The sequence below is a fragment of the Daktulosphaira vitifoliae genome, unplaced genomic scaffold (assembly GCF_025091365.1).
Source record: "Daktulosphaira vitifoliae isolate Bord-2020 unplaced genomic scaffold, ASM2509136v1 Scaffold_4, whole genome shotgun sequence".
Lineage (NCBI taxonomy): Eukaryota > Metazoa > Arthropoda > Insecta > Hemiptera > Phylloxeridae > Daktulosphaira > Daktulosphaira vitifoliae.
Window position 1 is genome coordinate 23,344,018 of NW_026099575.1, and position 15,205 is coordinate 23,359,222.

Below are 15,205 nucleotides of genomic sequence, written 5' to 3' on the forward strand. Positions count from 1 at the left end.
CAAATCTTTAGATAGTGTTTAATTTTAAAAAAATTGGTGTTTTATTCCAAAAGCTACTTGATCTGCTGGTTCCTTATTAATATCTCGATTAAGATAAAGTATGTCGAATGAAAAAGGGTTTATTAAAAAATATTATTTCTCATAAAAAAATTGTGTGGATCCATAAACTTTTCAATAAGTTATAGCATTATAAAGTTAAATATAATATAAATAATAAAATCGAGAATTTTGACATTTTTCTTATAATAACAATTTATTAAAAAGATCTAACGATCACCTTATGCCAACACTGCCTAATATTTTTCATACTTTTACTGGCACTTTATCTGTTCCTACTGCTTTATTATTTTTCATTGATGCCACAGCCTCCGATACCTCTTTCTCACTAATTAATTCTACCAGTCCCTCCTTCCATTAGCTTTCTTCTAATGTTTCTTTTGAATATTCTTCATTCAGTAATTTTCCAAAAAACTCTTTCCACATCACCATCACTCATTAGCACTTTCTTACCGTCACTTTTTAAACACCTTACATTATGATAATCTTTGGATCATTTTCTCTTACTTTTACAAATTATGGATTTCTTTTTCACCTTACTTTGTTCCTAGACTATACAACTCATCATACCTCTTAAACTTCGCCTTACTTACTGTAAATTTAGCTTATTTACACAAATGTTATGCTTCATTCAATTTTTTCTTCTTTTGCTTTTCTGTCATACTTTGAACTGCTTTTTCTTACTCTCGATGATTGTTAAACGTCCTCATTCCACCACCAGGTTTCCTTGTTTTCTGGAATTCTACTTCTACTTTTACCAACAATTTCCTTTGCAGTATTCTTTACACAACTAGGAAATCTATTCTAAAAATGTATGTCTCTTTCGACATTCCACACCATCCTCTTTTTTACCGTCTTTAAAAAGTCTTTATCTTTTTCTTCTTTCAATTTCTACTATTGGATCCTCGATTCTCATCCTATGTTCTTTCTGTTTTTGTATACTCTTTTCCCACTTCATCACAACTCCATTACCATCAGTCTATGTTGTGAAGTTACACTCTCGTCTGGAGTAACTTTACAATATTTTGTAAAATTAAAATAATATGATTAACTATCATTGCGCTGTATACACAGTACCTATTATACAGGGTGTTCAGTAAGTCAGGAAAAGGGTTTCTATTGTTCTCATTATTTATAGCAATTTACCTATTTCCTTACTTTCAGAACACCTGTATATCAATTTAATTTAAAATAATTAATGTATTGAATAGTACGGTGAATGATATGAATAGGTTATAGTTTATATGAAATAGTAATAAATAAAAAATTGTATATGATAAAATGTGACATAATAAATATCAAAAAAATTTGGTAGGATTTGTTTAAATTTAGTTTAATTACTAACTTTCGAAAATTAAAAAGTAACATAGTTCATGGTTCAACTCAGAACTAATAAAAAAATTTCCTTGTGGTTTAAATAACCGTCAGTATTGTGTAACAGTCAACGTGTAGCATACGACTATATAAAATCCTTGATTTAATGTACATGTGACACAATGCCGTTTCGAAAAAATAATAAACGTTTACCAAATGGGCTGAAGTATAAGTATACTTATCACTAATATTTTTAATTATGTACGTGTATATTTTTTAATTAAAATAAAATTAAAATTTTTGTAGTATTTTGGAAGTACAAAAAAAATTATTATTGGTTAGTACAGATAATTTTGCAAAAAACTTCTATTTACATTTATATGTTTATTATTTTTTTTTTTAATACGACCTGACGACATGACTCTCAAACTTCCGCAGCGGTTGCACTGCCGCAGTCCGAGCGTCTACGCATTGATTAGGATGAGTTTTTACTCCGGCAAATAATAATTGAAGTCAGACTGACCTCAAAATATATAATACATTGAGGAAGATATATGACAGAGATGTAACATAATTAAAAGCAGAATTGATAAGATTGAATATTTAAATAACAAGTATAATTTTGCAACGTTTTAATAGACAATTAATGTATACTATTTCTTTTCAGACTTTAACAATATGGAAAGAAATTTTATTTTAATATATTTATACAAATAAAATTACAATTAAAAATAAAAATCGTGTTCATTTATTTATTTTGATTACACTATAAGCACTTAATTTCATTGATTAATTGTCTCATTTGTATAATATGATAGCCGAATGTTGAATAAGTAATGATGTGATTCGTAAAAAAAAGTTACAAAAGTTATAAAAAATGTCTTAAACCCTTTAACATATTACAATGATTAATTGAAATGTTTTGTGGTTGAAAAAATTGAATTAATTAAAAACAGTTCAGGTTTTTTAATTTTATTAAAGAAATAAAAGAAAATGTTAAGTATCTATTATACAAGTTTTACCAAGAATTCTTAATAAATATATATATATATATATAATGTAACATATTCATATTAAAATAAAAAAGAAAATTAATATATTTAACTTTAATAATAGAGCATACAAAAAATAAACATTCCAAGTGTTCGTCAAATAAATATTATAACTTATTTATCATATGGATAAATTCTGAGATAATTATTAAAATATCTATATGTTATTAAATTGGGTTTCATTTGGCGATTTATATTAGACAATATAGTTTCAAAGTAAGATTAATAATATATAATAAGATAATAACAAGAATATTAATACGATAATATGATAACTTTGATACAGGCATACAATTGCATATTATTATTTTATATAATTTCAAAAAAATGATTACAGTTAAGTTTTTGAGTGTATGTATTTTTAATTTATACATTATACATATGTATAATATTACAAGAAAAAAAAATGCACTGGTCCAATCATAAGATGTTTTTTTTATATTTTAAAGAAAATTGCATGAGTAGGAGGAGGCCGTTTTTCTTTCTTTACCTAGGGCATAAAATTCTTAAATGCCTTGAAACGTTATATTTATTCATTTTAAAACTATAACTTAGTTAAAATGTTTTAAATCTCAACCTTGGTTATTGTTTACAATAAGTCATTCTTATAAAAGTTTATTATGAGCGTAATATTTATTTAAATTATGAACATGTTGTAGTTTTTACATTAACCTATGTTATTTGTATGTATGAAAAATACGATATGTTTAAATTGTAATCGAAAAGTACTTTATATACTAGTTATATTTTTCATTTCAACTATAAATTTGATTCCCGCGTTAGTAAAATTAACCAATGAAATTTAGTAAGGGCTACCAATGTAACACTGAGAGTGCGCAACATGTGTGCCACGCTGTTTCTTACTACACTTCTCTATTTATCTCTCTGTTAAGTACAGTTAAAAACTCGGAAGACTGAAATTATAAAATGTTTGTACGTGCGTGAGTGCGAACTGTGTTTATATTATACTGTAATCGGTGTGTAGACGATAGGCTATAGTCATAAAATGGCGTTATTCCAGTTAATCTATTAACAAACATAGCTGAAATTGATTTCTTCTCATTTTATTTTGATTATGTATTCATGATTGTAAATTATCGATTACTTACAAATTAGTGAATAAATCAATTACTTTATTTTGTTTATTATTTACATTAACCGGTTGCTAACAACAAGTACGTCTTAATGCTCTTATCTTTTAACCACACGGGGTGTTGTTATTAGGGATGTCTCATATGAAGTTTTAAAATTAGTTTTACGATTTAATTTTCAGGTAAATTTGTTGATCAATTCTTAATTATTTTATTTAAATGATATGGACGTTGTTGAAGTTAAAGATTTCCAATGCCACTCTGACGGAGAGGAAGTTGTTATACTAGATCTTGATAAGGTAAATAATGTTGACACGCAAGAAGTTGAAGAAGTCCCGTCAAATAATATTAATGGAGAAAACTCTGTAGTAAATACAAATGGGGTTGAAATAGTAGAAATTATTAATAAATTGCAGGAAAATAATCAGTGTAGTGGAATAGTTGATACTTCTACTAGTGCTATTACTGTAGATCTATCTGATGTTGCTCAAAATGATAGTGCTAACAATGTTGCTGTTGGAGAAAATAATATATGTGAAGTGCCTTATGATGCTCCTTGTACCAATACTACCTTGAATGAAAATGGTCATATGGATGAACTTAGTAATATTGATAAATCGAACATTCTAGAAAATCAAGAAAACATAAAAAATGATTCAATAAAAATAGAGTGTAAGACTGATAAAATTGATGAAACTAATAATATAGAAGACGAAATTGTAAATGCAGAAGATAAAACTATAAACATTGAAGACAAAACAAAAAATTTAGAAGATAAAATTATAAACATTGAAGACAAAACAAAAACTGTTGAAGATAAAACTATAAACATTGAAGACAAAACAAAAAATGTAGAAGACCAAACTAAAACTCAAGATAATAAACCAAAAATTTCGATAACTATTCCTCCCCATATTGCTGGACGAGATGTTTCGTCTCTTACTGAAGAAAAACTACCACGTTCAGGTAAAAGAATGCTGAAACCTAGATTTGGTGTAAAGGTACCTTACATACATATGACTAGCCAAATTGTAACTCAAGATGAAATTGCTAAGGAATTATTTGAAAGATTTCAACAAAAGTATCCAATGACTAGAGTTGAAAAACCAGATAAACTTTTTTCAATGAAATTAACTCATAGGTTAGCTAATAAAATTTCACCATTAAAATCTCCAGATGGAAAACTTAAAGAACCTTTAAAAAAAAATAACAGTGATTTAAAAAATGTCAAAGATTCCATAGAACAGACATTAATCTCTAGTAAACCAAATAATTCGATGAATACCAAGGGAAATGATCAAACTATTTTAAATAACGATTCATGTGATGACTTGCTAGTAGCCTCCTGTAATATAAATAGTACCCAACAAATTGATCAAATTACAAATACTCTTAAAAACTTAGAGCAATCTGAAGAATCCAATCCAAATATATCTGATGATAAAAACGATGGGAAAATTTCATCTAACGAGGAATTAATTGCAATACTTGAAGATTTTGAAACCATAGAATCAGCTGACACTAACGGTAATAAGGTTTCAGATTCAAAACAACTAGTTAAATGTCCTATTAAAAGAAAAATTTTGAGAAATAATTCTAGATCTAAAAGATCGAAACCAAAACTAGACCCTGAAATTGAGAAACAAATTGCTTTGAAACAACTAGAGGAAGTTTCTAGACCAAAACGTTTTGATTCTCATTTTGTAAAAAAGAAAGTAGACAATGATAAAAAAATTATAGCCAAAAATGATACAAATTCTGTTCAAAAACGAAAAAAACCTTCTTCTGGTGATGTACCAGAAGTTAAAATTGCTATTGATCATTACATAAAGTCATATACAGATAAACGCCAATCCAATATTAAAGCTGAACTGGCTGAAAATGAAGAAACAGAAACTGAAATTGAAAATAGTGATGATGTTGAAGTAGAAAATTCTACAACTCCCACTAATAATGTGACTAAAGCTAGAACTATGAGAGAAATTAACCGTCTTCTAGGTGATGAAGGTGCAATAAATATGATTTATTCTCTTGAAAAAAGAAGAACCCCAGGTAATAATAATTTGAAAAATGTGCTTCCATCTACAAGACGTAAGAAGAAAGATTTAATGCTGAAAACTAAACTAGTAAAAAATGCTATGTTAAAAATGAGTTCACCTAATAATTCATCTATATCAAGTAATCGTTTAATTAGACGCTCAGATGTAACTCCAACTATTTCTCCCGAAGAAAAAATGAGTAGAAAAATGTCAGTTGATTCACAAGGATCTGATCAATCGACACATTTTTCTGGTAGAAAAGCAATTCCTGCTGATGAATCAAAAATTATTAGAAAACATTCATCTAGTAGTGAAGCATCTAGTATTGGGATTAGTCCACTATTTCCAGTCCCTGAAGCTATTCCTATTCCAAATATAACTTCAAAGCATATACCAGTGAAAGCATTACGTGTATATACTAGAAAAAATAAAAATTCTGATGATTCATTTATTATTGATGATATAACTTCTCTCAATGAATTAAACAGTAAACCAAATAAATGTACTACTAGATCTAAAAATAGCAATCAAAAAGCAAAAAAAGATTCTTTACAAACAGCAGCAAAATTATCAAGTATGTTTTTGAAATTCATATTTTTATTCTATGTTGTTTAATACTATATTTTATAGAGTCTTTAGCTGAATGTATTAAACAAGATGTTGATGATACAACTTATAATGAACTTACTATTAGACATTATGATGGAGTAGTGCATATCACATTAACTCCAGTTTCAACCACTATGAAAAATGCTTTGAATATTTCTGTTAGTATAATATATTTTTATGTGTAAATATTAGTTTATGGAATATTAAGCATAATTATCTAATTTTTTCTTGTAGGTAATGGAAGAACTGATTAATGAATTGAATATTTTAGAAAATGATGATTCTTGCAAAGTAGTTTTGATATCGTCAGCTGGAAGAATATTTTGTCAAGGTCTTGACATAGCACCACTTATCAATGATGATCCGCAAATATGTCATGACATAGCAGTTAAAATGGCATCAACTATTAAGTAAACTTAAACTTCTTGATTCATTTAAAAAGAAAAATATCACTTATATTATATATTAGTGATATTGCATTTCTTCTATAAAAAAATTCTTGATATATAGTTATGTATTAGTTATTAACTAACCTAGTTTTATAGTTTTATAAATTTAATATTTTTTAATATCAGTAACTTAACTTTTCATTTAAGAAAAAATATATATATTACATATTGAATTTATTCTTATTTGTAACTTCGTATTTCTAGGAAATTTATTACATGCCTTGGTGATTTCCCTAAATTACTTGTTGCTGGAGTAGATGGTGCTGCAGTTGGACTTGGTGCTACTATGTTGGTTCATTTTGACCTAGTTTTTGCCAGTGACAAAGCAACATTTGAAACCCCTTATGCTCAGCTAGGTCACATTGCAGAAGGTGCAGCTACAACTATTTTGGGTAGATTATTAGTTGCTGAAATGATAATGGGTAGCCAAAGATTGACAGCAGGTCAAGCCCATTACTATGGTTTAGTTACTAGGACACTTTGGCCTGATCGATTTCATGATGAGCTTATACCATTAGTTAAAGCATTAGCTAGACAATCATTACAAGTACGTTTAATTATATTACTCAATTTTTAAAGAAATAAATTCCAATTTACAAAAAAACGCAAGTTAACAGAAGAGTTTAAATAGTTGAAAAATAAAAAGTATAACATTAAAATATAAATCAGGTATATTGCAAACAATAAATATGTATAATAAATCTAATGAAGAAAAATCAGTCACTTTAGTATAGATTATTCATAATAAGTTTGAATCTTTCAAACTACGTCCTTTTGTAATCAATGTCAGTATAACTTTTATACTTTATTTCCCAAATAACTATAAGTTAATTAAAAATAGTGTTCGTGGAAGTAATCATTTAAAAATCAAGGTAGTTAAGTTCTTATGTTAATAATAAGTTACAACTTGATACTAATTTATATGAAGTCCTAAATTTTTCTAAGCATATTAAAATATTAAATTAAATACCAAAATATTAAAGTAGTTACGGTTTCATTGTTCAATTTATATTATAATCCATTAACACCCTGTGTGTTGTATTCAAATAATATATTCTTAAAAATTTATCTATCTATATTTTATTGTTAAAGGTAATAATTAAAACACTAAATTATGTATCAAGAAAATTAATTAAAAAAAATTAACACTAGTTCTTTATATAATTAATCTGAAAATATATTGTTTATAGTATATTATACTGTAAAAACTAGTACTGAACCACTAAATCTGGATCTGTTCAAATTATTTCATAATGTAAATAGCATATACAAATATTTATATGATTTTAGTCAATCTTCAGCACTAGTAAAATATTTATAAGTGTTGTTAAGATAAACAAAATTTTTATTGACAAAACTTATCTGATGAAATCTATAAAATATTTAATTACCCAATTTTAGTTTTGATGTAAAGCTGAGAAGATATTAATTTTAATATGATGTTTTTATTTGTTTTTTTTTTGTGTCTGTTACCACTTTTTCTCAGCTCTCACTGAACCGATTTCTTTCAATGATACATCAAAAGATCACAAATTGTGTCTAGTCGAAGACATTACTCTTAAAAATTAAAAACATTTCCCTTGTTCCCGTAAACGAAGGAAATCTCTAAAAAAAATTACCAAATCAATATAATTTTTCTTTTATAGATGCATGATGTCTTTACCTATCATTTAGTATATTTTTTTATAAATCTGACCCTTTACCTGCCCACAGGGGGGATTTAAAATGACAACTTTTTCGNAATCAATATAATTTTTCTTTTATAGATGCATGATGTCTTTACCTATCATTTAGTATATTTTTTTATAAATCTGACCCTTTACCCTGCCCACAGGGGGGATTTAAAATGACAACTTTTTCGCAAAAAATTAACTTTTGAAAGTGTTCCGGAAACTGACACTTATATATCTTAAATTAAAGCTAATGTAATATACTTTATCACGGAAAAAAAATTTCGGACTTTACTTTGTCTTCACGGCAAAAACTTGTAATCAGGTTATAAATAAGGAAATAGCAGATCATGTAGCTTTTGGAATAATCCACCAATTTTTTAAAATTAAACACAATTTACATATTTGCATAAAAGCNTTTACTTTGTCTTCACGGCAAAAACTTGTAATCAGGTTATAAATAAGGAAATAGCAGATCATGTAGCTTTTGGAATAATCCACAAATTTTTTAAAATTAAACACAATTTACATATTTGCATAAAAGTTTTTTTATGGTAGTGTTTGAATCACTGTCAGATATCATTATACTTGACCCAACTATGCCACGTGACCACTGTGCCGCGATCCCTCTGTGCTGGGTTTTTTTAATCTGTAATAGTTGATAAAATAGATAACATTTATTTTTTTGTAATTTGAGTTATAAATAAAATGATTAGGGAATTTGTCCAGGAAATAGATTGAGATTAATTCCTGGAGTGTATGAAGTAGATCAACTAATGCCAAATAGCAATACTTGACTCAACTATGCCACATCCCCATTGTGCTGGGTTTTTTAATTTTTTCAAGTTGTATAGGCTCCATTATCATTTACTATCAATGTAAAAACTCATTACCTAATTTAACTGTTTGCTCATATTTTTTAATTTATTTATTTCAAAATATTCTTTTGAGGTATATTTTAATAGTTTTGTGATTGTTTTCATATATTAAAATTAAGTAAATCAGTTAAGATGTATTCATTTTCATGGAAATATAAGTGCTTAACTTATTAATTTGATGTAGTACAAAAAGTTATAAGAAATAGTCTTTGCAAAGAAGTAAAATAAAAGTGTTTGGCTAATTATTGAATGTATTATTAATACATAATTAGTGTTATATGCCAGTGAAAAAGTAATAATATCAGTAGCTTAAAGATTAGGCCACAGATTTTATGCTGTTAAAATAGTTTTAATCCTAACTAATCTAAGCAATTCTTGTCTCAATATTTAATTATTTGAATTATCTATAATATAAGATTACAATTTTTATTAAATAAATTTTTATCTGGAAATTAAGATGACTGCTAATTTCTAAAACACAACAGTGCAATTTATTATCATTAGCCAGTTTTAACCTTTTAATTGTATATCATTTTAGTTTTAAAATAAAAAATTAAATAAATTTATCTTGAATTTCATTTTTGATGAATTTAACTTTTAACCATTAAAGTAATATACTCGTATAAAAATAATTTATTTTTAATTGATTTATAAATTATTTTGTTATTAATTGTATATTTCTATTACAAAAATCAGACTTCAATATTATGTTTGAGGATAAGGTGTACACTCAGCTCTGTATGACATTCCATGGAAAAACATTTCATAAGCTGATATTTCATTTTTGTCTTTATGCAAACATAGGTTTCCATAAGGGCATGAACATTTGGTATATGTTGAGAAGTAATCAGTTCTTATATAACCACAAAATTCACTTGCATTACAATCTTTTAACTTCCAAAAAAAAAAGTATATATATATATTAATATAGATGCATCAATTTGATATATGAATATTATTTATAAAATATTTACTTTTTTGCATTTATACATATCTTTTATATAACTCTTATCTATGGTTGTATTATGATGATCATTTTGATTATGTCTAATGAGTTCCCAAGTTGTTTTTTGAGGACAATAACATTGTACTTTAGCTTTGACCTGGATGTTATTATCTTCTTTGTGTCTTTCAATTGTTATAGATTCACTGAATTTGTTAGTGCAATCCGGTAAGTCATACACCGGCTCACAAAACTAAATGTTAAAATAAAAAAAAATTTTTTTTAATATTTTCTAGACTTATTAGATGCTATTGTACCTCCCACAAAGAATTTTTTTAATCTTTATAACCCCAGACAGATTGTTAATCCATCATCAGAGAAAGAGATGGCAACTCTAATTAAATTGACCTCTTGCTCAGCAAATAGAACTACTTGTGACTGAGTCTTGAACCCAAGACAGTGCCCATCAGGCATTGCTGTGTTACCGACTCAACCACACTGACCTTCTATAATAAGAAAATTTTATAACTAAAACAAATATATTCTAAATCACCTTCAGTTGTGATCGATTATTCAATAGCATTGTTCGTTTATCGTCTGTACTCCATTTCCATGGACATTCTTCTCGATTTGGACATTTGCATAAACGTTCAATTTGAGGGGGAAACCAAAATCTTAAATGAACAATGTTACATACACTATATTGTTCACATATATTTAAGTCTCTTTCACTTTTAGTCTAAGAAAATTCAGTTTAAGTTCATTATGATATTCTTATTATTATTATTATTTTTAATTACCTGTCCTGGGTATAAGTAAATGGCTTTATTTTCCATTTCACTTGATACTACAGGTATTAGCAGAGTTGCTTCATAGACATTTAAATTTGCCGTAAAAATATAAATTAAGAAGATAATGGCCATGATTTTAAATTACTTGAACTCTGTAATGAAAGTTTATTATAATTTTTAAATATTATTCCAGGCTATGAAAACTTCAAAAGCCCTCCAAAAACAAGAAACCAAAGATAAACTTTCTAAAGCTTTAGATACAGAAACACAAATTTTAATACAACAATGGATTGGAGAAGAATGTCAACTCAGTTTACAAAGATATCTAAAAGATGCTGTAGATAATCTAAATACATAATAATTTTATTATATTGACTTTTTTTTTAGTTATATACTACCTTGTTTTCACTTAACAAGGCTTAAGTATAAAATATTTATGTTAATTATTATTGTTCTTATCAAAACAAAAACCATTTTTATTGTTTAACTAAATTTAAAATATTGGTGGTTAATATTTTGATATTTTTAAAGTCATGCATAATAGTTACAATATATAGTAATTAAACTTAATTTTATTAAAATAATAAAAACTAACAAGGATTACTTCAATATTTAATTAAGCCAATTATTAAAATAAGTTAATTACCTAAATGTTAGCTCTGCTATAGCACTGTTAATTTTGTTGTTAAGTATATTTGACAAGTTACTATATAATTATAAATATTTTTAAAGATTTTATTTTCTGCTTATTTAAAAAGAATGTAGTATCGTAAAATACATTTCTAATTTCATCTTTTCATTTTTATTAATACTATTTTTGTTTAACATTTTTATATTGCTATTTTTGTTGATATTTTGTGTATTTGTATGGAAATAGATATAAACTTTAATAATCAATTAGTTGTGATAATGAAAGTAATTATGTTTTAATGTTCTGTATTTGTTTTTCATTAACATTAATTTATTATGAAAATTTTAATTACTTTAGTTGATATATCTTTTCATAAAATTTATTTTTTGTTATAAAAAATTAAACTAAAAATAAAAAAATACTTGAAATAAAAAATTAATAACTCATTACCATACATCATGTTTATTGGATATTGATATTTATTTTTAATTTGAATTTTGTTCTCATTATTTTATTAATTATCCTTTTATATTTTTCTTTGATGATTGTTTTTTATCAACTATGTTGACTTTTAATACAAAATAATAAATAATATTTCTTTATTTTCATCAATATAAACAAATCTATAATAATTTAACTTCGTACTATTTGCCACTACAAACTGTTGTACATAGAAATTATTTAAGTTTAGTTTGATTATACACTGAAATAAACAATATAAATTTTTTTAGTGATAATAATGAATCTTTTAATTTTCACTATGTAGTTATGAGTAGTAGTAGCACACATTAATAGTATGCACCAAATATTTAAATTTAATTAAATTATTTTTATAACTAATGTTTTGTATATCTTATTATATTTATATATTATAGGATACATGAAAATTGTATTTAGTGAAGGATCATTGATGTTTAACTTTTATAATTTAGATTGGGACGGTTTTGTAATTACTTAAGTTTTTAATTTTTTTTTTCATTTATGTGTTTTTTATGTCTTGAGATGCAATATGGATTAATATATATATATATAATTATATATACAATTATTAAATAATTTTGTGTTGTAAATTATTATCTACGCAAAAAATGCCTAAGTGATTAGTTTTTATATGTTTTATTTTAATACATGGATTGAGACTATTAAAAAGTAATATGCATTTTATTGATGAAAGCTAATAATAAATGCACGTTATTATTATTGTACGAGCTATGATATTTAGCTACTACTAAAAATTACTTTTCTCCCCATTATCATTTATCTGGGTAGTAATCTTACAATTTTTATAACATTAATTCTTTTTCAACAATTAAAGTTCGATAAAGATCATAAAAAAAATTGTTATTTTTGATTTTGGAAGTGAGAATATATTCACGACTAATGATTCAAATAAATAAAAGTAAATTTCTAAATTCTCAAATAACCAATTAAATTTTATACGTCTAATCAATAACTAAGTTATTTAAAATGTTAATCATTTATATTAAAATTAAAAACGTGAAAAACAATTATTAATAATTTACAGAATATGAAAAATCATGTTTTGTTACAAATAAAGTAAATAATGTAGAAAAAGTATCATTTTCAATATATAAATAAATAAACCTAAATACAATCAATATAAATGTAGATCACATTCTAAAATTTATCTTAATTATTACCTAATATATATACGAACATTAGTGTTGCATAATTTCTTTATAAACTCAAACAAATCTTTAACCTCATATTATTAAAAACAGTAATCTGTTTTTTGGTACAAAGAAATGTATGTCAAAAATGTTTACTTACAAATAGATTGCTCTAACTTGACAATAAGTAGTGTTAGTTATGTAAACATTATTAATTAAATAACACAATATTTTTTATTTAATGTAATTTTGAAAGTTGAATAAAAAGATATACAAATTGGATAACATAGAACTTTATGATCATAAACTAATACTTAATCTTTAGATACCTGTTGCCTGTATTCCTCTTTCACATATCACTAGTTGTTGTTACTATTGTTTATATTCGACAATCGATAGTAATGCCATCTATTAACTACTAAAGAAACTCCTTGTCACCGACGGAAGAGACAACGACGGCCATAGATCATGAAAACAATAACTCCTACAATAATACATTTCAACTTTATAAATATTTTTCTCATATATATGTTTCTATTTAACAAATTAAAGTTGATAAAATTTAAGGGGGATATTACAAAATTGTCTTCTGGAAATTATGAAACGTACTTAGGATAATTTTAACTTCTGAATAGAAAAATTCATATTATGTTTTAAATTTTTAATGATATAACGTGAATCAATAGAAATTTATATAGTCTTCAACACTCAATTTTGAGGAATGTACATTTATTATTAATTCCGATTATCATATAAAAAGTAATTTTTGAAATATAAGTATTCGGTATTTTTGTAATTTATTACATAATTAGGAATGCTTTTATATCTTCTTCTAATTCCTCATCTTTATACCATCTACTTGCAGTCAGCCACAACTTATTCTCAACATCTACTAGACGCGATCTTCTACTGCATCATCTATGCTCACATCAGCCGTCCTCATATCGCATTCAATAATTCCCTCAATGTCTTTTTTGGTCTTACTCTACCTCTTCTTCCTTCAACATTCAGTTCCATAACTGTTCTTGCAGCTTCCGATTCCTCTCTCCTTATAACATAACCAAACAATCTAAGTCTATTTTTTTTCATTATAGAACTAAAATATTCTGTTACTGCGCCCACACTTTTTACTTTGGTACAAATGCCATCGTTCATATCCTTTATTATATTAATGTACCTTTTTGGAACTCAATATCGAAATTAGGAATACTTTTATTTAATAAATAAAATATAAAGTAATTTCTAAATTTGATTTAATAATTTAATAAAGTATTCTTAGAGATATTTGAAGAAGTATTCAGGCACAAATTAAAGGACGACGAACAACATTACGGACACATGAGCTTAAAGGGCCCACTACAAATTTACTAACTTTGATTAGTGACAGTTTTTTTTTATCATCACTTTTTTAATCCGACTGATATCCAATTATATAAACTACTGTCTTTTCAAAAACATATTTTTCTTACACATATTAATACATAATGAATTTTTGAATTAAATGTTTTTTTCATTTTCTGAAAAGATCAGTTACCTCTTTTCATAGTGGTTCAAACTATTTTATATTAAAAATAATATTTATTGAAAAAACACTACTTTTTGTTATACTTCTCGTATTAAAAATTAAATTCATACAATTTAAATACAGTTGATTCCATTGAATCAACAAAATTCTTGTGAGCTAAATTTTAATAGATATCATATATCTGTATTCTAATAGTTTTAGCTTCGATGCGAAGCTGAGAAGGTATTGGTTTTAGTTATTATTGAGGTGGACATAATGCCCATGCTCTCAGACCTGTTGGTCCATTGTGCGCAGGTATTGGTTTTACTAAGATGTGTTTTTTTTTTTTTTTGTGTCTGTTCCCACTTTTTCTCAGCTCTCACCGAACCGATTTCTTTCAATGATACNTTGTGTCTGTTACCACTTTTTCTCAGCTCTCACCGAACCGATTTCTTTCAATGATACGTCAAAAGATCACAAATCGTATCTAGTCGAAGACATTACCCTTAAAAATTGAAAAAAATTCCCTCGTCCTCCGTAAAAGGG

The 15,205-nt window shown here is 25.8% G+C and overlaps 3 protein-coding genes across 5 annotated transcripts in view; 2 read left to right on the plus strand and 1 right to left on the minus strand.

The window, feature by feature from the left end:
* The first annotated feature begins 2,360 nt into the window (after positions 1-2,360).
* LOC126905267 (pleckstrin homology domain-containing family J member 1-like) overlaps positions 2,361-15,205 on the plus strand; it is a 73,783-nt gene continuing 60,938 nt past the window's right edge. Inside the window, exon 1 of the mRNA XM_050684798.1 lies at positions 2,361-2,371. The gene's annotated coding sequence lies outside the window, so the exon portion shown is untranslated. The remainder of the gene's footprint in view (positions 2,372-15,205) is intronic.
* LOC126905261 (uncharacterized) lies at positions 3,318-12,581 on the plus strand. Of its 3 annotated transcripts, none has more exons than XM_050684786.1 (6): positions 3,318-3,598; positions 3,677-6,127; positions 6,184-6,320; positions 6,397-6,572; positions 6,816-7,158; positions 11,087-12,581. In XM_050684786.1, exons 2-6 carry the CDS (start codon positions 3,739-3,741, stop codon positions 11,249-11,251), a joined length of 3,210 nt encoding a protein of 1,069 aa, XP_050540743.1. In that variant the 5' UTR covers positions 3,318-3,598; positions 3,677-3,738; the 3' UTR covers positions 11,252-12,581. The 3 variants fall into 3 exon arrangements, with proteins under 3 accessions (XP_050540743.1, XP_050540742.1, XP_050540745.1); XM_050684785.1 differs by having other exon boundaries at positions 3,697-6,127; XM_050684788.1 differs by having other exon boundaries at positions 3,697-6,127; positions 6,193-6,320.
* LOC126905266 (kappa-scoloptoxin(11)-Ss1a-like) lies at positions 9,775-13,491 on the minus strand. The gene is made up of 5 exons (XM_050684796.1): positions 13,316-13,491; positions 10,903-11,045; positions 10,656-10,841; positions 10,134-10,355; positions 9,775-10,053 (listed from the first exon to the last, which is right to left on the minus strand). The coding sequence occupies exons 2-5, from the start codon at positions 11,023-11,025 to the stop codon at positions 9,865-9,867; spliced, it is 720 nt and encodes a 239-aa protein (XP_050540753.1). The 5' UTR covers positions 11,026-11,045; positions 13,316-13,491; the 3' UTR covers positions 9,775-9,864.

What these genes read in the sequence shown, in the direction of transcription:
- LOC126905261 (XM_050684786.1), top strand. Translation starts at nt 3,739, where the DNA reads ATGGACGTTGTTGAAGTTAAAGATTTCCAATGCCACTCTGACGGAGAG. An exon ending in AACAGCAGCAAAATTATCAA is followed by an intron (nt 6,128 to 6,183) that starts GTATGTTTTTGA and finishes TATATTTTATAG; the next exon opens with AGTCTTTAGCTGAATGTATT. An exon ending in TAGCTAGACAATCATTACAA is followed by an intron (nt 7,159 to 11,086) that starts GTACGTTTAATT and finishes ATATTATTCCAG; the next exon opens with GCTATGAAAACTTCAAAAGC.
- LOC126905266 (XM_050684796.1), bottom strand. Translation starts at nt 11,025, where the DNA reads ATGGCCATTATCTTCTTAATTTATATTTTTACGGCAAATTTAAATGTC. An exon ending in ATAATCGATCACAACTGAAG is followed by an intron (nt 10,356 to 10,655) that starts GTGATTTAGAAT and finishes TTTAACATTTAG; the next exon opens with TTTTGTGAGCCGGTGTATGA. An exon ending in ATATGTATAAATGCAAAAAA is followed by an intron (nt 10,054 to 10,133) that starts GTAAATATTTTA and finishes TTTTTTTGGAAG; the next exon opens with TTAAAAGATTGTAATGCAAG.